We start from the raw sequence: 25,621 nt of genomic DNA, 5'->3' as shown, positions 1-25,621 counted from the left end.
CTATAATTAGTTTTATTTGCAAACTTTTTATGGAGTGGCAGAGCGTACTAGGAGGTTAAGACTACAGTAATAATAAATTAAATGTAAAATATTTTAAATTTAAATCCATGCGTTACATAAATTATAATATCAAATCACGTATTATAATTTTTGGGACATTAATTGTTTCGCATTTTATGTATAGTCGTGGCGACAAAGTAGATACTTTGCGTGCAGTCGTTGCGGTCATTTCCTTCGCTGCAATTGAATTTGGAAGTTGTTAACGTCTTTCAGCATCACGTCGTATTTCAATTTCAACTCAAACTGACTTTGGTTCGATGGCGGTAGAATTCTGAAGCGTCGTATGATCGATGAAAGTACTATCTTAGTGGACTTCATCGCCAATCGGTAGCCTATAAAAAAAAAACTTTACAGTACTTGCTCGATGCAGGCAACTGTAATGATATAGTTTGATTTAAGAAGAAGGTTAAATGGATCATTAGCGCTCATATGACCGCACTCAAAGACATTGAATACTACATAATATATTTTCTGTCAAACCCTTTATTAAATTAAGTAATAATTAAATCTCTTTGAGTGGACGTTATGTTAGTAATTTACGAGCTTATTACAATGCATGAATAAGCACGTCAGTGGAAGAACACAATAACTAACAGTAAAAAAATGCCGTTTTTTGCATAAATTGAGGCTTTAGGGCTGGAAAAATGATTTTAAATAAAAAATGAGCATTTAATGCATAGTCGGATATATAAGCCAGGTAATGAAGTAGATAAGTTACAAGGTTTGTTCAAATTATAAGGGAAAAAATGAGTAAATGTCCGTATGTTACAAAATGTTAGTTATCGTGTTCTTCAACTCACGTCTTCGACTCATAATCTCACCGATACAATTCCTGGGTCCGTATCCGAAGGCCATGAAGGAGCCTCCGGGTCGTTCGGAAGGTTTCAGAAACCTGTCGGGGTTGAAGATGTCGGCGTCGCTGCCCCAGTGGCGGGGGTGGCGGTGGATTGCCCATACGCTTATCAGCAGCTCGCAGTTTGGGACTATCGTTAGACCGGTCGCTGAAAATATAGATTTTTAGGCTATTGCATAGCTTTATCGCGGCCTTTGAGCGCATCAAATCAAGAAATTCCGAAAATAAACCTAACACCCCCACTCCGTCCCGCACAGCGGTCGGTGCGGCGTTACCAGACTTCGGCACGGTGTTTGTGTGCGTGCGACTAGACGTATGCGAATTATAACTATGCAGTTACATTACATTGCATAACATTTTCTATCAACTTATGCTATGCAATGCCGTGGTAGTCCCCGAGGCGAGCACCACACGTATTTTTTTATTCTAGAGAAAAAAGGACTTTATCGTACAACGAGATGCCATCAGAGTTGATTTTGATGTGACAAATGAGACAGGCTCGGTGCCGTCGGTGGTAAAAAATTGCCATAATTCATTGTTAATAATGTGTCTATTGTCATGACAATTCTTCAATAGCTTAACGTGGGAGAGCCATGCTTCGGCACGAATGGGCCGGCTCGACCGGAGAAATACCACGTTCTCACAGAAAACCGGCGTGAAACAGCGCTTGCGCTGTGTTTCGCCGAGTGAGTGAGTTTACCGGAGGCCCAATCCCCTACTCTATTCCCTTTCCTACCCTCCCCTATTCCCTTCCCATCCTTACCCTCCCCTATTACCCTAAACCCTCTTAAAAGGCTGGCAACGCACCTGTAGCTATTCTGATGCTGTGAGTGTCCATGGGCGACGGAAGTTGCTTTCCATCAGGTGACCCGTTTGCTCGTTTGCCCCCCTATTTAATAAAAAAAAAGCTTTCCCGTCTATTTTATAGTCTTTTAATATTTTTAAATAGGCTGGATCCAAAAGTAAGACCTGCCAGTGTACAGTGACGCGTCTTTACGATGCATTTTAACGAGCTATTTATAGATACTGTATTTCCTGCTCAAAAATGCAAATTGAATAATTACAGACTTGCCAATCGTGATGTTGCCTATTCCAATTTTTGAAGTCTCATTTAAAAATTAATTGTGTGAACGCGCCACGTTGCAATTATTGTAAACTGAACCTAAAGGCATCATACACTTTGATTAGTGCGAGTGCAGGCGATTAGTGCAAGTGATTAGTGATTATGAGAGACAATAAGGGAGATCGCAGACGGCCCACTTTTTTGTGATCGAGTCTGCGGCGCACATACAATCTGCATGGCCGCACCATGTAGATTGTATGTGCGCCGCAGACTCGATCACACAAAAAGTGGGCCGTCTGCGATCTCCCTAAAGAACTTGCACCAATCTGTCGCTGTCCACACTTGCTTTCTCCTGATTACTAATCACCTGCACTTATCACTGAATACAGGCCTTAAGATCAAAATCTAAATCAAAAATATTTATTTCCAAATAGGTTAAGAAAGTTAACACTTTTAGAACGTCGTGTCTACATGAGGCCTACCACCGGTTCGGGAACTACCCCGCCCAGAAGAAACTCACACGGGACGACTCTTTCAGATTCGACACCTAAAGTCCAAATAAAACAAGAACAAATTTTTTTTTACTCACGTAATTCAACATCTTCGTCGACTTTCCTCGCAATCAAAGGCACTGGCGGATACAACCTCAAAGTCTCCCGTATGACAGCATCCAAATATGTCAGCTTAGATAGGTGGTCTATGGTCGGCGCTGTTGCGTCTTTCATCACTTCCATTACCCTGAAATTGAAGCAGAGGAATAACAGTACTAAGAACGCGAGAACTTTAAGAATGCATCTGACCCTAACTTGACTACATACTTAAACCTAGATCTCAAATTCTGTAATGTCTATTTATATGTGGGAGAGCCATGCTTCGGCATGAATGGGCCGGCTCGACCGGAGAAATACCACGTTCTCATAGAAAACCGGCTTGAAACAGCGCTTGCGCTGTGTTTCGCCGAGTGAGTGAGTTTACCGGAGGCCCAATCCCCTACCCTATTTCCTTCCCTACCCTCCCCTATTCCTTCCCTTCCCATCCCTACCCACCCCTATTACCCTATTCCCTCTTAAAAGGCCGGCAACGCACCTGCGGCTCTTCTGGTGCTGCGAGTGTCCATGGGCGACGGAAGTTGCTTTCCATCAGGTGACCCGTTTGCTCGTTTGCTTTTTGTGTTTTGTGTTTTTATTTCATAAAAAAATTGCGAAGATTAAATGCTGAAGACGAAAACACGATAACTGAAAAAATGCTCGATAGTTTCTTTTTTACAAAAAAACTTGTTTTAGACACATTTTTGCTTGGATATTCGAAGTTTACTGTCTTTTCTTTAATATTTTTTAATATCGAAGAAGGCACTGATAAAACCTTGCTCAAAATACTTTTTTTATAATCATTATAGTTCGTCTTTTATTCAAGTATAACTAACTTGGCGATGATTCCGCGTCGTCCTTTATCACGTTGCGAAAGGGGGCTAGACGGAAAAAGTTGTAACGATATGACACAAAAGTGTCGGTATATTACAACAAGAGCAAAAATGCTATAGTTGTAAGCCGTGCGGTAGCGCGTTCTCTCTCTGTCTCTCTCTCTCTCTTTCTTTTTTTGTTTTTGTTTTTTTATAACTTCGTTCCATCCGGGTGTCCCTTGACACCTCTCAAGTTTTTTATTGCTGACATTTAAAGAGCGCCTTTGTGAAGTATAGCCAGCATATCCAGAGAAGCAAGTTATGCCTTCAAGAAGAGAACGTATTCCCTCTTATAAGGCCGGCAACGCACCTGCAGCTCTTCTAATGTTGCGAGTGTCCATGGCCGACGGTATTTGCTTTTCATCAGGTGACCCGTTTGCTTGTTTGTCCCCTTATTTTATTAAAAAAACCTTAAAGGTGTCAAGGGACACCCGGATGGAACGAAGTTCCTTTCGATTAATTAGTAAAGGAATTGTAATAAATTCTCATTTTATTTATTACAATTCCTTTACCAAATTGTAATTTTTTTTAAGTTTATACCAATCTACAAAAAACCAGTACACTGAACAAAAAAATCTTCGCGACACCACACCGTTGAATGCGAAATAGAGAGACGAAACGAAAATAACTGGCTTGCTTTCTATGACGCCGCACGCCTTACAACTATAGCAAAAAGTGTCGTTACAACTTTTGGCCTTAATTTTTTCCGTCTAGCCCCTATAAGGAACTTCGTTCCAAAAAAACTTACTCCTTATACGCCCGCTCCTGGCACTCAGGATGCATGGCCATCATGAGGCAGGTGAAGCACACGGCCACAGTGCTGGTGTCGATGCTGGCCAGGATGAGCACCACCAGCTCGTCGCGCAGCTCCTCCAAGCTGAATGGCTGCTCGAAGCTCCGAGACGTCTCCATTATCGTCTCCATCACGTTCTTGGGGGAACCTTTGGAGAATTATGTGGTTTTGAACTTGGCGATGATGGTCCTTAATGGCAAGCACTTGGGTGTAGGTCAAATCTATATCTTCTATATCTATACAGTATACATATTATAAAACAAAGTCGCTTTTTTCCCTCATGTCCTTTTGTTCCCTTTAATCTTTAAAACTACGCAACGGATTTTGATGCGGTTTTCTCTACGAATAATATAGTTTTTATTATTCGTAGGGTTTTCTTTAATAGATAGAGTGATCGGGGCGGGGCGGGTCGCTAGTAATTATATACATATTATGTTTCAACTGACGATTAACGGTACTTAGTGGTACCAATGTTTGAAGAATAACTTTAGAATTTTCATAATACTATTTAATACTATATTTTATAAACAATTTAACACTATTCCTGTTTTCTTTATTTAGTATAAGTAACCTTTTTATTTCTGTAATTTTGCACTTCTTCAATTCCTAGTATTGAAAATTAATATTTGAGTTAAAGAAGAAATAAGAAACAATTTACTTACCGGCTGGCTTACTCATGTTTTTTCTTATAACCTGAAAAAATTACATCTTTTGAAATTATTGTACCTTTAAAAGATATTCTATCAAGTATCAAGTACAGCTCAACAACTTTAAATGAACGTGGCGAGAAAAGGAACTAACGCTGCCATCATACAAAAACGTCATTTTTTACAGTTCTCTTTTACCAGCAGCGCCCCCGCCCACGTTCATTTAAAGCCTTGTTGCACAATAGTTTTTACCTGTTCAATAAAACTATGAATTACATTTTTCCACTTCTCCAGCTTTTTGTAAATGGGCATGATCCGGAATATGACGTCAGAGCGAAGCCAGGGCTGGCTCATTTTCTCCGCTGTGTATTGCAGATACATAGAGAACGCTTGCATGAATAATTCGTGCTCCTTATCCTTAATATCTATATTTTCCATTCCAAGCAATGACTCTGGTAAAACAGGATATCGCATTATAAGAATAACCTTACCTACACAAGCCTATATAAAACATATAAATGTCTGTAGCATTTTTCAATTGCAAATGTACAAAATATTAAAGTAACTGCTCTGCTTATTACGTAAAAATAATTAATTCGATTAGGTTCTTATTGATAATCGCAAAGTGAGTTCCTTAGTTTAACCGACTTTAAAAAGTTACTAAGTATTTTAAGTTTAATATTATAAATTGACTTACGACTGACTGACGTCATAGAATATTCTAGAATACGATCCCATATGGAGAAAGGTCCGTTGTCGGCGACCACGTCTAGTTCTTCCACTGCGGTGAGGCTGCGATTAGCGAAAATCTCGATGTAATCCCGCAAGTGTTTTTCACTAAAGCTGTGCAGAACCACTCTTCGGTGTCTTCGCCATATGTCCACTAAAATGAAAAACTTCTGATTGAAGTTGAGAAGATTAACTTAAAGAGAAGTTACGATTTACGAGTAGCTTTCTCATTTAACATTAGGTAATCAGTAATCACTAATCAGTGGCACTGGGGACCGTGCAGAGCGATGACACTGACACTAGTGACGAGTAGCCGAAACTTTTACGAAAATTTTATTGACAAGCTCAAGTCAAGCTACGGAAAATTAAAGGATTTCTTGAGAAATTTGAGTATTTCCGGATTTTAAATTATTCACATGCCATGGCTTATTGAAAAACAAAAGAAATTGATAAAAGCCGGTAAAACATACGTAAGTACTTAAAAAATTCCATGAATGTTATGTGTAGACTCGTAAAAACACTGAATTTTGTAGAGATTATAACCGTAAATTCATATAAAATTGGTCGTCTAGGGGCCCACTTAAAATTATTAGTAAAATTCTTACGCGGTGCAAATATAGAACCGTATTTTCCGGTGAGATGGCGAAAGGCCTTCATGTCAGATTTCACCAGCACTGCCTTTGTCAGCACTTCAGCGGCGAGGGGGTCCGCCACTACTGTAAAAAGTTTTGTCATGAATGTTTTAAAATCTAGGTCTCTCTTATCCAACATGACGATTTGGATTGATAAAGGACATAGGTACTCACCTATGTCCTATATCAATCCAAATCGTGCTCAAATCAAAAGTGTACCGAAAATTAGTAATACCTAGTAGAAATCGAAAAAAAAAGGGATGGCGAACCTTTTCAACGTTTTCTAAAGAAATCTTTCAGAAGAATTCATAAATGTACCATTTAATGTAAATATTTTTGTGATTCGGTGCGTATTTCAAAATTTACCTAATTTGGTGCTTACTATGCAAAGGTGGATCTATATTCTATAACCTTCATTGTTGGTAAAATAATCATTTCGATTCTAGTTTTGAGACCAGTAGCGTGGCCCAAATTTTATGTCACTTGCCACTGGTGGCACGCGTGCCATTGGTTTGCTATCCCTGGTTATAAAAAACTTATTTTTAGTACACTAATTAGGTAAACATTGCAGGATGGTAATGTAATACAATGAACATAACCAATGTTAAAAAAGTTTAATTAAGTACCTTCTAAAAATAGTTTAAGGTATATAAGAAAATGATTAGCTGATAATTGTATTATCAGCTAATCATTTTCTTATTTTATAATAGTAAAACTTACTTTTATAAAATAGGAAAATTATTAGTTGGTAATAAAATTATTTATTAATTTATATTCGTACTGCAGACTACCTTAACCTTTTTAGAAGGTAGGTAATTAAACTTTTTCAACATAGGTTTTAGTAAAACTAATTAAATGCCTATTTTAAAACAGAAGTTAAGATCAATCTTACTCACAATTGCCAGCTTGGTAAATTTATTAAATAAGTGAAATAAATCTGGCGCTAAATATATTACTTTCGCATATTTACGGGAAAATTGTTTTTTCAGTTATTTATTATTCAATTATTTTTTATTTGTGTACACAATCAAATAATTCCTGAACTTTGATCCAGTCAAATTCTCACGTAGTTTATTCTTTTAGCCTATAGTTTAACAAATATTGCCCAACCATTGGTCGCAGCAACAACATTCGCGATTTTTCTGAAAGAGATATTCAGACACACTGCTCGATTGTTGGCAGTCAAAAAAAGAGTAGTTCTATGTGTATATTATATCTAGCAGTGTATAGTCTAGTAGTGTGTCTAAAAATGTATTAATTACTAACCTGCTATGATTAATTAAAATATTTGTTTTTATTTATACATACCGACATAAAAGTTCATTCCTATCCAAGCGCCAGTGACCCCATGTTTATTGTTTATCGCTTCACTCGAAAACTGCTTCAACACGTTCAATCTGTCTACAAAACAATTTAAGTATTCTTAAGCTATGAGGCTTAAGTTGAATACTCATTATAATATGTATTTTATTAATTCTGGATATCATTTATATGTTTTAGACCGCTTGTTATCTAAGAGAGGCCGGGCCGGCTATCTCATAGAAAACAAGAAATGGAACAGCAAGAAATGGAAAGGGCATAAGCGACAAAATGGTTTTTGTCACGTAATTTAAAAACCATAAATATATTTCATATAAGCTATGGGCAAATTATAGTGTATGCTTGAACTAATCTATGTACAAATTTTGGAAGCTTAAATCACTCTCTTCTGTTGGCAAAATTAGAATCCCTGTTTTTATAGAAGTATTTTTGATTAATTATTCTGTGTTATAAAAGTTGACCAATCGTGTTATGCTATGGGTAATTCAAAGATAAAGACATGATGAATACTGACAATGAACTTTAATTTCTTAGCTTTAGTCATTGTTGAGAAAAATCGATATCGCTGCAGCCAAATTATCAAGGCGTCACCTTAAAAGCCAATCATAATAATTGGGTGTATAACAGTTGATATTTTACTACCGTACACGTGTATTATAATAATTTATAAATATAATATACCTTCGTTAGTACCCAGCGCCATATACGCATGGCCTATAAGCGGTAGTGGTTTGTAGGAATTCTTCAACTTGTCAGCCAACTCATACACCCTCTTCATCTTTATTCTTCGTCTCACCACGTACAGCGCTATCAAGCTTAATACAACTTTACACAGTAACGACACTATATAGTAGCACATTTCAGTGATTTGAGCTAAAAATAAAACACTTCTTCAATACCGCTCTATAAAAAGTACCATCGAGGAAATTTATTCCTAGGAGTTGACATACCAACGTCATTTGGTCGAATCATGTCAATTCAATGTAAATTGTGCTCTGTCGTCACTCGGTTGGGTTTGATATAGTTTTTATTATTCGCTTTGATATAACGCGACCAAACTATGTAGGTCCCCCATCTGCCTAGGAATCAACTTCTCTGATAGTACATCAAATCTTCAGAACCATTAAACAAAGAGGCGAGTCACAAAACTATTTAATAGGTTTAAGCGAAAATTCTTTAAGTCACTAAAAAGTTAATTAAGTCACTTGCAATCAATGTATGATAAAGGTTTTATGTAACTACATAGTCTTACTACTACAAGTTTGTACCAAAGTATGAATAATTGTATAGAAAGAAAAATGTAAATCAATTAGCCATAATAATTTATTGTTAACGATAACAGTCTCACGAACTTAATAAAAAGGTAATAAAATACGCAGCAATGGTAGAATTTAAAGAATGCTTTAAATTGTTTTCTATTTCTTAGTAAATTTTTATATTACATCTATATCTTAAGCCTTTTCTGTAAATTATTATAAAGTATTAACAACGTTAAATTGCTATATTGTGACTTAATCAATAAGTATTTCTCCAATTTATAGTTTCCCATATGTCGGTTAATTAAACTAAAATATTTACCCATTGTAAAGGCACTCAAGGTATTAGATTACGTGGCACTGTTAAAATTAACGCGGTGGCTTACACTCTCGCCAGTCTCATACAGACTAAAAGAAATATAACAAACCAACTATAAATATGAAGATTAAATATGTATATTATACAAGGTGTAACAAATAATACTGAAGGGTGTATGTGTTCCTTGTAGAGAGTTCAGTGTGAAAGTAGCAGCGCACTTAGTTTTGTTACACCCTGTATAAATTAATCGACGGGTCTTCATTCCTAATTATTTTTATAAAAAGGCTTGATTGTTTTGTTTATAATCTAATTATTTTTTTAAGTAATTCAATTACCTACCCATTGCACTCTACATCAATAACGGGTAGAGATGTCAAAAGCTCTTTAATTGCAACAAAACTAATATTTTCACAATTTTCCTTCTCAAGAATTCAGCAACTCTCTTTATTATTAGTTCTTACTTAACGTTGAACTTATTAATTTTTTCACTACATTTTGCTTTTACTTGACTACTGGCGCGTGCAACGACAAACACTTAAAAGTAAGTATCAGTAAGAAACAATATAAGACAGGTGATAAAATAACTATAAAACATTATTAACATGATAAAAGACTGATTAAATATTTATGTCGTTGCTGTTACAAAAAAAATCGCTTAAACTAAATAAACGGATACTATCTAAAAAGTTTTCACCAAATATATTAGGAAAATATAATTTTTAATTGTCACCCAACGACACGAAATCCTGATCTGAAATATAACTACATAAAAAAATCGTCAAGGCGAGAGTAGGACTGGCGCATTTTCATCCGTAGCGTTACTTATTATAGCAAAAATAGGCCAAAAATGGTGTTTTTTGCCTGGGAACCCTTAAATTTTTATTTTATTATTTTACTATTCATTATTAAAGTATGTAGGTACACATATTATTGAAGATTTTTTTAAAATTACAAGATCCTACCAGCTGTTGCCATTGCCCATTATTGATATGGAGCAAAAAAGACCAAACAATCAGACTTGTTGTATGGGAGAGAGAATTATATATAGCGGTTCTTGAAAAACAGCCTGGAGACAGACAGAATATAGATAGACGGCTGTCCGTCTATATATCTGTCAGTCTCCAGGCTGTATACAAATACCTAGTAACAGGGTCCCGTTTGTACCCTTTGGGTATGGAGCCCTAAAAATCATCAATCTGTTTCTATTGAGTAGAGCAGGGTTTTTTTGTACCATAATAAGAGTTTGTGGAGGAAAGTTTTATAATTCTGGTGTAGACAGGCGCGGTCCGAAGGGGGGGGGGGGGTCACAGGGATATGACCCCCCCCCCCCCCAAATCTAAGGTCAAATTGAAAAATCAAAAATCTTGCCAAATAATAAAAGAAAATTTCTAGCTATCCCCTAACCACCACTGCGTCCGACCTTAGACAGCTGTCAACCCAGAACCGTCCGAGGGCGCAGATAAAAAAAAAAGATTATGTAGTGACTAGTGAGTGATCCCCCCCCCCCCCCAAAATTTCAGGCTTCGACCGCGCCTGGGTGTAGAGAAAAGAGATTATTATTGACATTTGACGCTCCTTGATCTTATCTTTATACCTTTTGTGGGGGTGTTAGGGGTTTTTCGTAACGGAATTTTTTGTTTCGGTTGCCGCGCTCAAAGCCCGCAATAAAAGCTATGTAAGAGCTTAAAAACTTTATAATAAATTGAATTTTCAAAAGTAATTTTACATCAGTACTACTATAATACCCAGATTATGGAAATAAGAACATCCAGTGTACGCGATTCCGCGATTTAGAATAACCATACACGGTTATTCCCTTTTTAACGGGCAAAACACACAAGCAATCCAGCCTACGTCAAGACGTCTTCCGGTCGTGTCATCTAGCAACACAGAAACTTACAACACCGGACTTCCTTCAACTTGACACTTCTTTTATGAACCGACCCCCGCCGGGTGCAACAGTTATTTTAATTCAACGTTTTTTATATATCTTATATTTTACATCTTAACTTCTAATACAGTCCACAAGTAATTAACACTAACACCCAGCAAAATATATACCCAATGGCCCATCACATATTATTGTAATGAATATTATCTTAGAAAATAATTAACAGTTCTTTCTTAGAGTACTATTTTTTATAATTATAATCCAGTACTTACTATTCCGAATTTGACGATAATAATAATTTGAAAAAAGATATTAACCATTATATTATGATAAATGAATGCGGAAAATTACAAAAACATAGACTAGACTGTTAATAAATGTAGCATCTAGCTGTTGTACTAGTAAATAAAGATCAACTCTATTTGGACATTGTAATTTGTTGTAGTTGTTAAAATTGTTATGTGTAGGTTATAAATCTAGTCCGTCTGTTACAACAATATCGTAAATCATGTTGATGAGCACTTGCTTAGCAAAAGTGATGATTAGCGCCTCGTTAAATGTCAATCATTGTAATAAATAATAATATAACTTTTGACGAAGTATTTAGGCTCAATTTACACCGCCGTGGAATGGAATGGAAGCGAATTTTTGCAACGAAACTGTACATAGCACAATGAACAACAGTATTCAACATACACAAATTAAATGAGCCAAAAAAATTGGGCGCGCGTATTCCGCGGGATTCTCGAGAATTTTCCGGTGCTAATTCCCGTGTCATGAGGCGGAATTGACACTTCCATTCCGCAACAGTGTAGCTTGAGCCTTACATGTTACTTAAAAGATACAGATTATTGTTCTGTAAACCAAGTTCAGTTAGTCACAAAATGACTATACTTTAATGGAGGCTGGAGATGACGACAAAAAGCTCATCTGCGTGTTTAATGACCCTGATTGCCATCATAATAGCGAAGCTGTCCTTAGCATACAGTGTATTGCTGTATGTATATGCCATACACACCAGATTTAGATCATCTATATTATAACTAAAAATATTTTTTTAGTTTTGTTAGCCTCGCTAAAACTTGAGGCTGAATTGATTGGGCTAATTCAAATGAATAATACCTATATAATTAGTAAAAATAGTGGAAATTATGCCTTTATAAAGCTACCAGTCTCGAAATATAGAATATTATAGATAAATGATAAAAAGAACACCGGGTCATCTAATCTACTTAAATAAATATATATTTTTTAATTTTGTTAGGCTCGCTAAAACTGGAAAACGGCTGAACCGATATGGCTAATTTTAAGGAAGCCCACCGTCCGCAACCATCGCGGCACCGCACCTTACGTTCCCGAGCTGCGTCTGCGCAGCGAGGTGCCCGCGACGCCGCTCTACGTGTCGCGCCTGCACTGGTCTGTGGAAGTCGAGGACGTCGTTGACTACATCCGCGAGAAGATCACCTTCACCTTGAGGGTGGAGCGTCTGTACTCTCGCCACAAAGTTAACTTTGGTTCCTTTGTGGTGAGAGTACCGACAAAACTTTTGTCCACTCTCGAGGTGGAGGAGTTCTGGCCCGCCGGTGTAGTTTACCGAAGATTTTGGGGTAGGCTCCACAACGAAGCGCGCATCACGTCACTGCCAACAAAGACTACGTGATAATAGTGTGAATGTGAGAGTGTTGTGAGAATAATAATATTCTGTAGGATAAGACTGTTCGGTGTGCATCCGTTGTCCGATTGCCATAACACAAGTTCAGCTTAGCATGGGATTAGACGACGTGATGTAAACTGTCTAATTTGTGCAATTATGTATTATTGTATGAGTATAATAAAACATTTGAAAAGAATTATCCAGGGAGGAAACAGACGACAGCGTTTGTATGGAAAACGGCCCTAGTGTATCCTCTTAAAGCCCGCGAGAAAAGCTATGCAATAACTTAACATATCTTTACAAATCCTTTGTTAGGATACATGTTTCTGACTCTAAGGGTTAGGCATGTGCAATTGTGCATGTGATACTCCGACTGTTTAGTGTCTATGTCTATACTATACCTAATAAGATTCAGTTCTAATAATGAACTTACGGTAACCGGTGTCACGATAGATGGGGTAACGTAATTGTACTCCTGTCCCTTTAGCATGGCCATTTTTGTCGCCGCCGCCGCAGTAAAGATCGGAGCGGTACCTTTAGTTTATTTCTACAGTGTTTCTATTCTTTAACATTTCTACTGAGGCCATCAGCTATGCTAAAGGGGCTGGTAGAAAAGCACTGCGATGCCGTCGATGTACTGTAGAGCTGATGCATTGAAATGTGCCACCTGCAAATAAAAACGCAAATGCATACTAGGTACTTACATAATTAAAAAGGCATAATACAAAATTAAAATCGTCATAGCTCGTGCCATCTTTATAACCATAAGGAGGTTTATTGTTCTTCCTAAGAATATTATTATATTATTACGATTGTATAACTTTGGAATAATGTATTAGTCATTAAGATCGTAATAAGTACACTGTACAGAACATAAAATAGGCCTCCGTTTACCTCAACATGCTTGTGGACGCTGGTCAAGCCTTGGCAAGCATAGAAACGCAGCATTAGCTTAACTTCGCTTAATGCAGTGTTTTTAAAAAAAATATGATGCGAGTTGCGACCCACCTGGAATTTCGTGACCCCCCTCGACCCGTTGTTTTTTTTAATGAAGTATACAAGTCGTTCGGGTGAACACAGTTATCCTTAAAACCATCAAATGAGCCCGTCAAAATGAACAACTTTTTCTATGAGAACAATGCTGGAAACTCAAAAAATCCGTCGTCATTGTTCTCATAGAAAAAGTTGTTCATTTTGACGGGCTCATTTGATTGTTTTAAGGATAACGGTGTTCACCCTAACAACCTGTAATGTTTATTGTTTATGAATATACATCCTTTCCACAGACATATATCAAGATAGATACCGCATGTGTATGTACTTCGCGTGCCATATCGCGTTCCTAAATGACGAGCAATGCTCATCTTTTGAAAGTTTGTTCTTTAGTCTGCGCTCCACCGTTATTGGAATCGGACGTCAATAGGATTGAAAAAAATCCTAATTGATTATATAGCTGTAGAAATTCGAATAGAAACGTTGGCCTAGATAATGGACACGTTTCTTAAGGTGCCCATATACGGGACAATTTGTCGTTTCGATCGATCGTCAAGAAAATCGTCCAATAGATCTTTTGAACATAAAATCGTTTGCGATATTGCTACACACGTACAATTTGTCGTTCGATTTTAACATCGAGGAGATAAATCGTTACGATAATAATTGTCCCGTGTACGGCCACCTTTATCATCGGATTGTCACAGTAGGTAGGAAAAAAGCGGCACGCTCGTTTTCATACAAATGGAGGGACATGTTGTATCTACATTGATCTATGTCTGTGATCCTTTCGATAAAATTTTCCTACTTTGTATGATAAACAAGTTTTAATCTTTATTGTATTTTACTGCATAACTTCTCTCTCAACCTCTGCTCTGCAACAGCTGTCTACAGAAGCTTCGCGACCCACAGGTTGAAAAACACTGGTTTAATATATTGAAGCAAATTAGTTTCTATTTATAGCTAGCTGTTATCTGCGTTCACCTTTTTTTAACTAACATCATTAAACCATATAGCAACAAAGTTCTTCTAGTCGTCTCCCACTAAAATCTTGTTGTCCGAAGAACACCTTCGTATTGTGGGACCAAAGTATTGACAGTAATAACATACACTTTTCATGCACTTGATGATGATTTTACTACACCTGATGATGATTTTATCGAAACCGGTCGTGTGAAACATAATTGTAATAAAATAAATTAATAAAAGTGGAAAAAGTGCATGAAAAGTGTATGTTATTACTGTGAAACATGAATTTCCACCAAGAAGTTACGGTACATTCAATATCATATACAAAGTATTGAATCAGCCATTTTTTCTATGATGAGTAACAAGAAAAATGTTTAATAATTTTATGATGTTAGTTATTACATAATTTAAGTCAATAACTTACTTTCAGAGTAGGTACATGCAAAGAGATTTTTATTCATTATCTTCAAAATTCAGAATACAGATAAATTTAACTTTATGGCATTTTTTCGCACACTAATTTAGTGCTTTCAGTATATTTATAGTTGGCGAAACTGGCATTATTTATATAATTTATAAAATATTGGTACGCAAAATACTTATCTCTGTTAATAAACAAAGAAATACTGAAAGTTATTGCGTATCTCTCTAGGATTTATTGTTATTAATACATATTTACTTTCAAGAATTATTTTACATTTTGTTATTGTATTTCCTGCTAATGCACGACAATGCCCGTCCACATACGGCCGTATCGCAAGTATATACAAGTTGGTTACAACAGCATCATATCCAAGCGTTAGACTGGCCTGCACAATCCCCTGACTTAAATCCTATTGAGCATGCCTAGGATATGCTTCAGAGAAGAGCTCTTAGGAATTTCCCTGAAGATATTGTGCACGAAAACCAGCTTTTCTTGTTGCAGCCTCTGTTGCAAGGGGTTGGTGCAGGATCGCCGTCAGTTGGTCTTGCATTATGTCCAATTGCGTAGGACGGTGACGGAGAAATAGGAATCGGTGAAGCGCATGGGCTAGCCTTACACCTCACACACCTCCAAGCACTTCTTCTATCACCTAACCGTCTATAACCCGCTACCGTCACTTGCGGAAATGCGCTTGAAAACTAGTACCTACACGTGCACGTGAATGCTACACCGATCGGTGACTGACACATGAAACATCTAGTGAAAAAGTTTACCTAAGGTTCAGAGGCCTTTCTCCCGAAACTGGGACCCTAATCTTAATTCTTAATATTATGTTGTTTCGATCACCTCACGGCCAGGGCTCCCGTAGGGGCTACTGGCGCCTGTGTGCAAAAAAAAGATTTTTAGCGCCCCTTCAGGCAAATTTTTTGGGATCTTGGTTTTGGCGCCCCTAAAGATGGCAATTTGGCGCCCCCAGAAGATGCCGCCCGTGTGCATTGCACACATTGCACATATAGCGGGGGCCCTACTCACGGCTATCACTCGCGTTCGGGACAAACTACGCTCGAAATTCGAGTATATTATTAGGATTTAGGGTAGGATTTAGGCCACTGATTCGATTTAGGATTGATAAATCGCAATTTCAAAAATCGGTAGTAAAACTTGAATTATGCTAATAGCCGAACACTATCGCCTGTTCCTATTAGATGCATATTATAATAAAGTATAAACGGACAGACTATAAAGAAATTTCACATGAAATATACTTACCGCCATGTAGGTATAACAGCAAAATTACAGAGCAATTTTACTAATAAGACTTAAAAATTTTACTAAGAAGCGCCATATTATCTAGTACTTTTAAAATCTGATGGCAAATTTTGACGGCAGATTTTAAAAAAATATCCTTATCATTGGATAAATTTTTATATTTGCATGTTTCACACGCATAATAAGCAGCTAAAGGAAAAAAAGGATCAAAATATTTTATTCCTATTACCCCGGTATTTATTTTCTCACTTTTTGCCATCAGATTCTGGGAGACCTATATTATGCTAAATCTACGAAATACGAAACTATATTATTCGTAGTGCTAAATGGATATTATTCGTATGTAACCCTCCTTACTTTCTCCTTACACATACCAATAGCGCACCAATTAAAGCTAATTCTAGCCAAGTTACAGATTTACCGCCGTACTCAGAGACGTTTAATTATGATTAACCTTCAATCTTTGACAGATAATGTATGGGGGTTATGTCAACATTTTGAATTAATTACAACTAGCTATGTGACCGAGCTTTGCTCGGTATTCGATAAAACACGAATTAAATGACATTTTCTAGCTAGATCCATTTATCGCCCCCCGAAAACCCCTATATACTAAATTTCATGAAAATCGTTGGAGCCGATTCCGAGATTCCAATTATATATATATAAATATATATATATATATATATATATATATATATATATATATATATATATATATATATATATATATATATATATATATATATATATATATATATATATATATATATATATATATATATATTAAGTAATTAATGTTCCACTGTGAGTGCCGCAGTTAGAAGTAACTTAAAACCTTAGCCTAGTTTACCTCAGAACTATCTCTCGTACTACAAAATAATTGAAAACATGTGTCACGAGTTCTGTGATTAATTCGTAATCATAAAAGTGTGAAAATTATTTTAACTACTTATAAACTTTACATATTTACTATAAATAACGTTAAATATATCCTCAGAATATATGTATTATATTGTTTGCTACTTTTATTTAACAGCTGTGAGCTGGCTGCTGGCATAAGTAGCTGAAACTTATTCTTAGATATTTTTTTTTATTTACACATATTTTGTTTAAAAAATATAACTCTACACTCGTTGATATCTTCATACATAATAATATATTAATATATTATTAAAGATAACAAAATAAATTTATTTATGGTTTTACTCATTAAATGCATACCTATATTATATAGGAAAAAGTACAAAAACAAACTTTCCGGGTCCATGTTTTTAATTATCATCTTTGGTACAAACCATTTTGCATTTATAAGATACATTTTCTTTCAGAGTATTTTCGGGCATTCGGATACTTTCAACATTCTGCGACGGCGCTTGTAAATTTTCATACGCATTATCGTCGTAGTCGTGATTCCTAAACATGTCTGACTGTAGCTGGCTGCTCCGTATTCCATCAAGCAGCTTTTTAAGGACCGAAAATTCTTCAGCTTTCAGTTGGAATGGTAAACCGCTGTAGCGACTGACGTTATCTCTTCTAGAACCTTCTGCTACGTTTTTATATGGCTGAACAGTTTCTTGGTTCTCCAAAGATTCTCGCAGTTCTGGTGTCGATTTTCTTGCGCTGTAGTCCTGATTTCGAACTGGAAAAGGCTTTGTGTTGCTCGATAATGTTTTCATATCTCTCATTTTATTAAGTTTATCTGACTTTGCAGATTCAATTGCTTCTTTAAGCGTTTGTGATAAGGTGGGTTTTGGTGCAGACTTCAGGGATACTTTCTTTCTTGGTGGCGTTTTGGTAGTGAACATTGGCTGAGGTCGCTTAGTCGTAGTTAAAATCATTGATTTTCTTTCGCTTAATGATGGAGCCTTATAAAGTGACTTTGGTAAAAGATATGGAAGCTTAAACTTTTCGTCATTTAATAGTGTTTTAGGTTTCCCTTTCATTATGTTAGTTTCAGTGCGTGGCTTTTCTAAAGTTAATAGAGGTATTCTCTTTTCTGTATCAAAAATATTTTTTCGAGGATTTGCAGCACGGTTTAACGATAAAGGTGTATCAGCACTTTGACCAATGGTATGAATCTTGTCTGTCCAGTCGCTATGTAGTTTTTGGAGTTTGTCATTGAGGTCATAGTGAACTCTGGATAGTGAATTTCTTATATCATCTGCATTGTTCAGAACATTTTTATATAGGTGATTTGATTTTAGATCACTTGAACCACTACCCAAAATGTTGTTTAAATTATGTAGGGTATCATCTGCACGAGACTTAAAATTATCAGAAATTGAATCAAAGTCATGGAATGGCTTAGAATTTAGAATATTATTGCGTTTATTTCCCAAAGAGGGAAGAGCTCCTGTTTCAAGGTTTTTAAAAACATTTTTCAAATTGTTATTTTTGAAACTACTCTGTAATGAGTTCATCTTGCCAGATAAGTTAGGGTTTATTGTATCACGGTCTAAAGAATGCGGACTTGCTAATCTTGCGGAATATGGTTTTAATCCAGATCCTAAAGGAAATTTGGAAAATAAAGGTCTTTCAGCCTTAAGTATATCAAAATCTGGCTTAGCAAAAGTAACGCGATTTCCTATAGGTTCACTCGCTTGAACGTTCATGTCGTTAGAATTTAAGCAATTCTTTTCATTGTTACTTATGGATTCATAAGGTCCGTTTGCAGCAGGATTAGAAGTTTCCTTATTAATTTCAGACATTTCAGTCTCTAAATCTCTTCCGTTGCTTTCCTCTTTCATTGCGTTGTTATCTTTTGAAGTCATATCAGCAGTGTTTGCAAATTGCGAGTCGCTAGCAGACTTTGACACTTTTACAGAATCAGCAAAATCTTCACTATTTTCATCGAATGTTCTTTCACCACTCATATTAGAATTCACAATGGGTTTTTTAGAAACCGGCTTTCTATTATTTTGCTCCACTGAAAAATCTCTTTCATTCATGTCATTTGAGAAAGCATGCTGTTCATTCGGTGTAGTATTTAAATTTCCAGCATTAGATTGTGCATCAGTTTTATAATTTGAATTTTCATCAAATGAGTTTTCTTCTAAATGTTGATCACCTCTAATAGATACACAGTTATCTAATTCATTTTCTTCATGCGCCTGTTTGAACGATGGTTCGAGTATTTTAGTTTTTATGTTACTCTCATTTAAAATCGAATCGCTCATTTTCTGGAGATCGTCATCCGTAATACTTTTAGGATTGTCTTTAATTGGTTTTAAATTTTCAGTCTCAACTATCTTCTTTTCATCCGAACCGACTACTTGCAATACCTCTTGCAAATTCTGTCTTAGTTTCTTTTGCATATCATCATTTACTTTTTTAAAGTTATTAAAGCTTTTAATAATATCGGCTTTTATTGTAGGAAAAATATTTTTTTCTTTATTTTCTTTAATGTTTTGATTCTCTTTAATTGTAGGTTCATTTTTCAAAGCTGATGTATCATTGTCAGGAAGGATTTCACTACTTTTTTGATTATTTGGTGTTTCAGAAAGTTGTTCATCTGATCCATTTTCAAGCAAGTTTATGCCTGTTGAAGGATTGTTTACTTCATCAAGTGGTTCTTGTTGTACTTGTTCTGGTTTTTTTATATTATTACGAGTTTGCTGTTTCAAGTCCGTTGATTCTTTAGACGGCACATCATTTATAATATCATTACATGAATTGTTTTCCGTACTCTGTGACTTCAAAACGGCATTAGAAACTCTAATAGACGAGCTAGGAACGGCATCTAAAATTTCAGTTTGAATATTGCTTTCTTGACTATTTTTCTCAAAATCAGCAATAGATGCATTCATCATAGTGTCGTCCTCTTCTGCACTCTTTAATTTTGTTTTTTGATCACTTACTGTTTCTTTCTTTGGAACAAGTTCAACATCCTTCAATTTCAATAAGTTTTTCAAAGGTATCGGTTTCTCAACATTACTGAATACGTTTTGCAAATTTTTTAAAGCACTTCCAAATTTTTGTGGTTTCTCTACTGTATACAAAGATGTATTATCGCCGTCATCAGAAGTAGGTATTTGCTTTTTTGTTAAGTTATTCAAAATAGAATTAGATTGTATAGACTTCTTTATGTTATCAACGATCGTGGATAGTTTGAGGTCTGGAATTTTTGTATTACTCTTAAATGTGCCACTTTGTCCGTTAAAAAGATTATCATGGGCTGTATTTGCTAATATTGGATTTCCTATATGCGATTCTTGAGAATTTATACTTTCATTGGGCTCTATGCTTTTCATAACATAGCCACTAGACGGTTTCTGTAATGAATTTTGTATTTCACTTGCTTGATTATCCATATCAAAATCATTGCTTCTTACGTTCGAATTCCTTCCTCCGGGTCCTAGATTTTTACTTGATTCTTGAAATGAAAGTAATGGTTTAAAATTGCTACCTTCATAGTTATTGTGGGAGCTTCCTAAGGGATGAATACATCGTGTTTCTTGTAGATGTGACGCCTCGGGTACTACTTCTAAATCGTTACCAGTCTCTTTCGGGTTAAGAATGATATTTATGATGCTTCCTGGCGTCTCTTCAGACCGTAACAATGGTAAGTCACTTTCCAAAGCTTTTGCCACACTTCTAGTGGCATCTCTAGCTAAGGCGTCCTCATATTCTTCATTGGTCACTTCTTGTAATGTTTTTAAAACGGATGAAGCAAGTCCAACTTCAGGTTTTAGAAGTGGCTCTAGCTCGGTCTTTGGGTCCTGTGATCTGAAATATTAAAGTAAATTTAATTAAAAATTCACAATAGACCGCAAGATTTGCATTATTTCGTAGGTTATGGTTATATGGTTTCGGGTTTTAGAACTTATAAGTTATAACTCAAGCTTTAACTAAATAAGTATTTATTTAAATTGAAAATGTATACAACAAAATACGAACATTAGTGTAACCCTTTATGAATATTATAGATTTGATACCAGATGTGATGATGCTTAAATATAATTTATCAGTATTAAGTCGATATAAGTAAGTACATATAAATAAATATTTAGAAAAAAAATTGTTTGAAAAATTATTAACATTCACAAAAAGTAGGCCTTTTGCATCCGTTTTGGATGATTTGTACAGTATTTTCAGAGCGAAGTAACCAATCTTCAAATACTGTAGTGCCTGGGCCGTGCCAAAATGAATCCCCCAGGGGGGAAACGGGTCCCTATTAAAAATAGCAACAGGAAGGCACAGTAGGAGTATTCGAAAATAAATTCAAGTAATTCTATATTATTAACCTTAATAATAAATACTACTATTTAATAATATGTGAAATAATAATTACCAATAATATATTATCAACCTGACACTGCCTAAGAAATTCTGCACCGACCGAAACAGGTGGTTTCAAATACTGTAGTGCCTGGGCCAAGATTTAAAATGCCTGTATAGTGATTATGGTTGCTCAAGCACATACGGCATTCTCGCAACATAGTCGGCCTAGTCCAGAGGAAAGAATGGGTCAATACGTTTGGGACAAACCATGTGCGGGTTTCCTCCAAGTTTCCTCACGATGTTTTGCTTCACCGTACGAGCGTCCGTATTGTGTTTGTGCATGGCACTATAGTCGCAAAAAAACACGGTACGGTTTTGGCTCCAATGTTTTCGTTCTGGAAATTTCGACCTTCAGAATAAGCCCCGTGGACGACCCGAGACCAAAATAAATAATGAAGAATTAAAGGCTATTGTGGAAGCGGATCCATCGCAAACCACTTCAAAGTTAGCAGCAGGCTTCGTTATAAGTGATAAAACTGCTTTAATCCACTTGAAGCAAATCAGGAAGATAATAAAAAACTTGATATGTGGGTACCTCATTAATTGAGTGAAGCAAACGGGAAAACACGTCGACTGCTGCGTTACATTGCTCAACTGACACAATAATAAAGGGATTTTAAATCAGATCGTTACTGCTGATGAAAAATAGATCCTTTACGATAATCGGAAGCGTTCGTCGCAATGGCTGTCCCCTGGAGAATCAGCCAAATCCTGCCCTAAGCGAAAATTGACTCAGAAAAAGGTACTTGTGACTGAGTATTTGGGGGACTAGTGCCTGTGTCGTTCACTACAGCTTTCTAAAATTTGGCCAAACAGTTACGGCAGATATCTATTGTCAGCAACTGCAAACCATGATGGAAGAACTAGCTGCTTAACAACCAAGGCGAGGTCAATCGCTCTAGTCCACTGCTGCTTTAGGACAACGCTACCAGACACTGCACAACAGACGGCCGCAAAACAGGAGGAGCTGCAATTGGAATGTCTGCGAAATCGGTGGACTCCCCGGACCTTGCTCCAACAGATTACCATTTTTTTCGGAATTTGGATAACTTCCTACAAGGAAAAAAATTCAACTCTGATGCAGATGTGGCGGTCCAAACCGCATTCAAAGAATTTATTGATTCTCGTCCCTCCGTTTTTTTTTTTGTCAAGGGATCAACGAACTACCCTTAAGATGGCAAAAATTCATCGATAACAATAACATTACATACTTTGATTAATTAAATATATTACTTAAACAAAAAAACCCGACTTTATATTCCTCCCATACAAAACGCCAATTTCATATGTAAGGACCTAATAATATTATTATTATAAATACGAAAGTGTGTCTGACTGTCTGTTAACTTTTCACGCCTAAACCGCTGAACCAATTATGGATATCCTTTATTCCCGGGAATGAATTTAGGATTTATATCCTGGAAAAATGTACGGTTTCCGCGCGATAAACGAATTTTGGCGCAACGGAGTTGCGGGCGTTTCTAGTAAAAAATATTTTTAATATAAGTAATCGCGTCTCTTCAGTTGAACCGTTATCTTGTTTGCACCCAATACAAAAAACATACCTTATAAAAGGACGTAGCGCCTTCAAAGCTGGAGACAGCATGGAAGATGAGCCCTCAGAGTCTGCTGCTCTGTTTCTGCAGGGGCAGTCGTCGATGACCGGCTGTACCGGATACAGCGGCTCTGATACTTCAGCCCCGGGTTTTGGACACGGGCAACATTCGCCGAAATCCAGCTGTCTGGACTTGCGTACATTTTCATTCGACGTTAAAGCTTTGGAGTGTGCCTGAAAATACACGATTTTTTTATTAGGTAACTACGAGAAACAGGGAGACCGAAGTTGTAAATAGCCTTGGTCCCTAATCCCAGCTAGGGAGTAGGTATCTAACTGGGCCACTGCCGAGACTGGGTAGAACTACAGACAGAAAGGCTCGGAAAGAAGGCAAGGAAAAAAAAATGATACTTACGGTAGCACACACTATAGACAAAACGAACAGCGCGCGACACCAGCCCATTACGACCCAATGTGTATCTTTAGCCGGGCGAGTGTCTCCACTACTAATATTAACAGCTAATCAACGATAGCTATCAGTGCTCAGATAATATCTACATCTAGAAGCACGTGTGAAATCTCTTTTCATATAAATACGTGATTAATAGCCTCTTTTGTGGATAAAATATTTGATTCGAGATAGATTCTAGCGGGGAGATAACATAACGCACTCGCAGCGCAGGGTTCTGTGGTTCTGTAGATAAATTCATATGATATAATATTTTTAGGGTTCCGTGCCAAAAGGAATCCCCCAGGGGGGAAACGGGTCCCTATTAAAAATAGCAACAGGAAGGCACAGTAGGAGTATGAGAAAATAAATTCAAGTAATTCTATATTATTAACCTTAATAATAAATACTACTATTTAATAATATGTGAAATAATAATTACCAATAATATATTATCAACCTGACACTGCCTAAGAAATTCTGCACCGACCGAAACAGGTGGAAATCTGAAGATCAGGACTATACGGCGGATGCATTAACACCTCCCAGCCAAACTCCTGTAATTTTTGCTGAGTGGCGAAAAATGTGTGAGTAATACATTTTGATAAGACGAACAACATTTTTATTTTCGAAAAATCTCGAAAGTAGCTAACAGAGATAGAAAGGATTTCATACTTTGACTTGATGGTCCTAAAATATGGATTGTTTTATTTGTAGGACAAGGTTACTCTTAAACTATATAACTATTGACCTACCAATATACAAAAAATCTGCTGATTAGGGTTCCGTTTTAGGGTTCTGTAATCAACAAAACTTAGTTGACTACTGTACCCTAAAACAGAATCCTAACCAGCTAGCTAACGGCGACGTTCGCAAAATGGCGAGAAAAAAATATAAAGAACGAGAATTAGGTACTTTACAGAACTTCTCGAGCTGTATAAAGACTTGCCCTGCCTTTGAGACTTAACATTTTAAGTCCTAATCCCAATAATATTATGTATGTATGTTAGTCTATAAGGTACATATTTATAATATTGACTAAGATGCCTTATTTAAATAAGTAAATAAAACTCAATTTCCGCTGGACGATCCAGGTAGCTTACTACGAAACCGTTTTGAGACTCAAACAATCGAATGAGAATGCCGCGACCTGCTCTAACAACGTCATTTCTCGTTTGTTAGAGTAGGACGCGGCATTCTCGTACGATTGTTTGAGTTTGAGTCTCTTAGACGTGGGAGAGCCATGCTTCGGCATGAATGGGCCGGCTCGACCGGAGAAATTCCACGTTCTCACAGAAAACCGGCGTGAAACAGCGCTTGCGCTGTGTTTCGCCGAGTGAGTGAGTTTACCGGAGGCCGAATCCCCTACCCTATTCCCTTCCCTACCCTCCCCTATTACCCTATTCCCTCTTAGAAGGCCGGCAACGCACCTGCAGCTCTTCCGATGCTGCGAGTGTCCATGGACGACGGAAGTTGCTTTCCATCAGGTGACCCGTTTGCTCGTTTTCCCCCTTATTTAATTTAAAAAAACGGTTTCGTGGTACGGCCCCAGTGACGTTCATAAACCAATTCTTTGGTATATTACGAGTGTTTGACATTTTTGGAGAAAAAAAAGCATGTGTACCTCATAAAGATAACAGCCCTAGCGGAAAAGGTATATTAACTTTATGGTGTACCTCTTTAAGACGTAATTTAAAAAAGTTAGTTAAGTAAGGGCGCCATGAGGTTGTGGGTGAGTTGCGACGCACAATTAATTCAACATTGTGATTTTAACATAAAGTTAATATACCTAACGGAATAGAGAAACAAAGGCCTGAGCAAGCGAGATGTCACTATCAGTAACACTGCGTGTAAAAAGGGACGTGTGATACATGACAGCAGAACCATTTTTTTTCATGTGGTTGACGTCCAGTCCGCACCTATCGGCACGTTGACAATTGAATCTCTTAGAAAGATGCTTGTGTAAGTGTATACGTAAACAAATTTTAACACACAGACGTAGAT

General features: G+C 36.7%; 2 protein-coding genes across 5 annotated transcripts; both read right to left on the bottom strand.

Moving 5' to 3' along the window:
• Positions 1-36: 36 nt before the first annotated feature.
• On the bottom strand, positions 37-9,648 carry LOC121727636 (probable cytochrome P450 313a4). Of its 3 annotated transcripts, XM_042115572.1 has the most exons (12): positions 9,471-9,648; positions 9,135-9,220; positions 8,238-8,429; positions 7,545-7,637; positions 6,210-6,320; positions 5,573-5,758; positions 5,128-5,327; positions 4,891-4,921; positions 4,184-4,376; positions 2,566-2,714; positions 882-1,061; positions 37-392 (listed from the first exon to the last, which is right to left on the bottom strand). In XM_042115572.1, exons 2-12 carry the CDS (start codon positions 9,136-9,138, stop codon positions 226-228), a joined length of 1,506 nt encoding a protein of 501 aa, XP_041971506.1. In that variant the 5' UTR covers positions 9,139-9,220; positions 9,471-9,648; the 3' UTR covers positions 37-225. The 3 variants fall into 3 exon arrangements, with proteins under 3 accessions (XP_041971506.1, XP_041971507.1, XP_041971508.1); XM_042115573.1 differs by lacking the exon at positions 9,135-9,220; XM_042115574.1 differs by lacking the exons at positions 9,135-9,220; positions 9,471-9,648 and adding an exon at positions 8,701-8,784 and having other exon boundaries at positions 38-392.
• A 7,940-nt stretch (positions 9,649-17,588) lies between these two features.
• On the bottom strand, positions 17,589-23,685 carry LOC121727635 (GATA zinc finger domain-containing protein 14-like). 2 transcript variants are annotated; one of them, XM_042115571.1, is made up of 4 exons: positions 23,585-23,685; positions 23,180-23,403; positions 20,135-21,059; positions 17,589-20,101 (listed from the first exon to the last, which is right to left on the bottom strand). In XM_042115571.1, the coding sequence occupies exons 1-4, from the start codon at positions 23,630-23,632 to the stop codon at positions 17,606-17,608; spliced, it is 3,693 nt and encodes a 1,230-aa protein (XP_041971505.1). In that variant the 5' UTR covers positions 23,633-23,685; the 3' UTR covers positions 17,589-17,605. The 2 variants fall into 2 exon arrangements, with proteins under 2 accessions (XP_041971505.1, XP_041971504.1); XM_042115570.1 differs by having other exon boundaries at positions 17,589-21,059.
• Positions 23,686-25,621: the final 1,936 nt, after the last annotated feature.

The sequence above is a fragment of the Aricia agestis genome, chromosome 6 (genome assembly GCF_905147365.1).
Source record: "Aricia agestis chromosome 6, ilAriAges1.1, whole genome shotgun sequence".
Lineage (NCBI taxonomy): Eukaryota > Metazoa > Arthropoda > Insecta > Lepidoptera > Lycaenidae > Aricia > Aricia agestis.
Note: the sequence above shows the minus strand (reverse complement) of the source record. Positions and strands in the feature narration are given on the sequence as shown.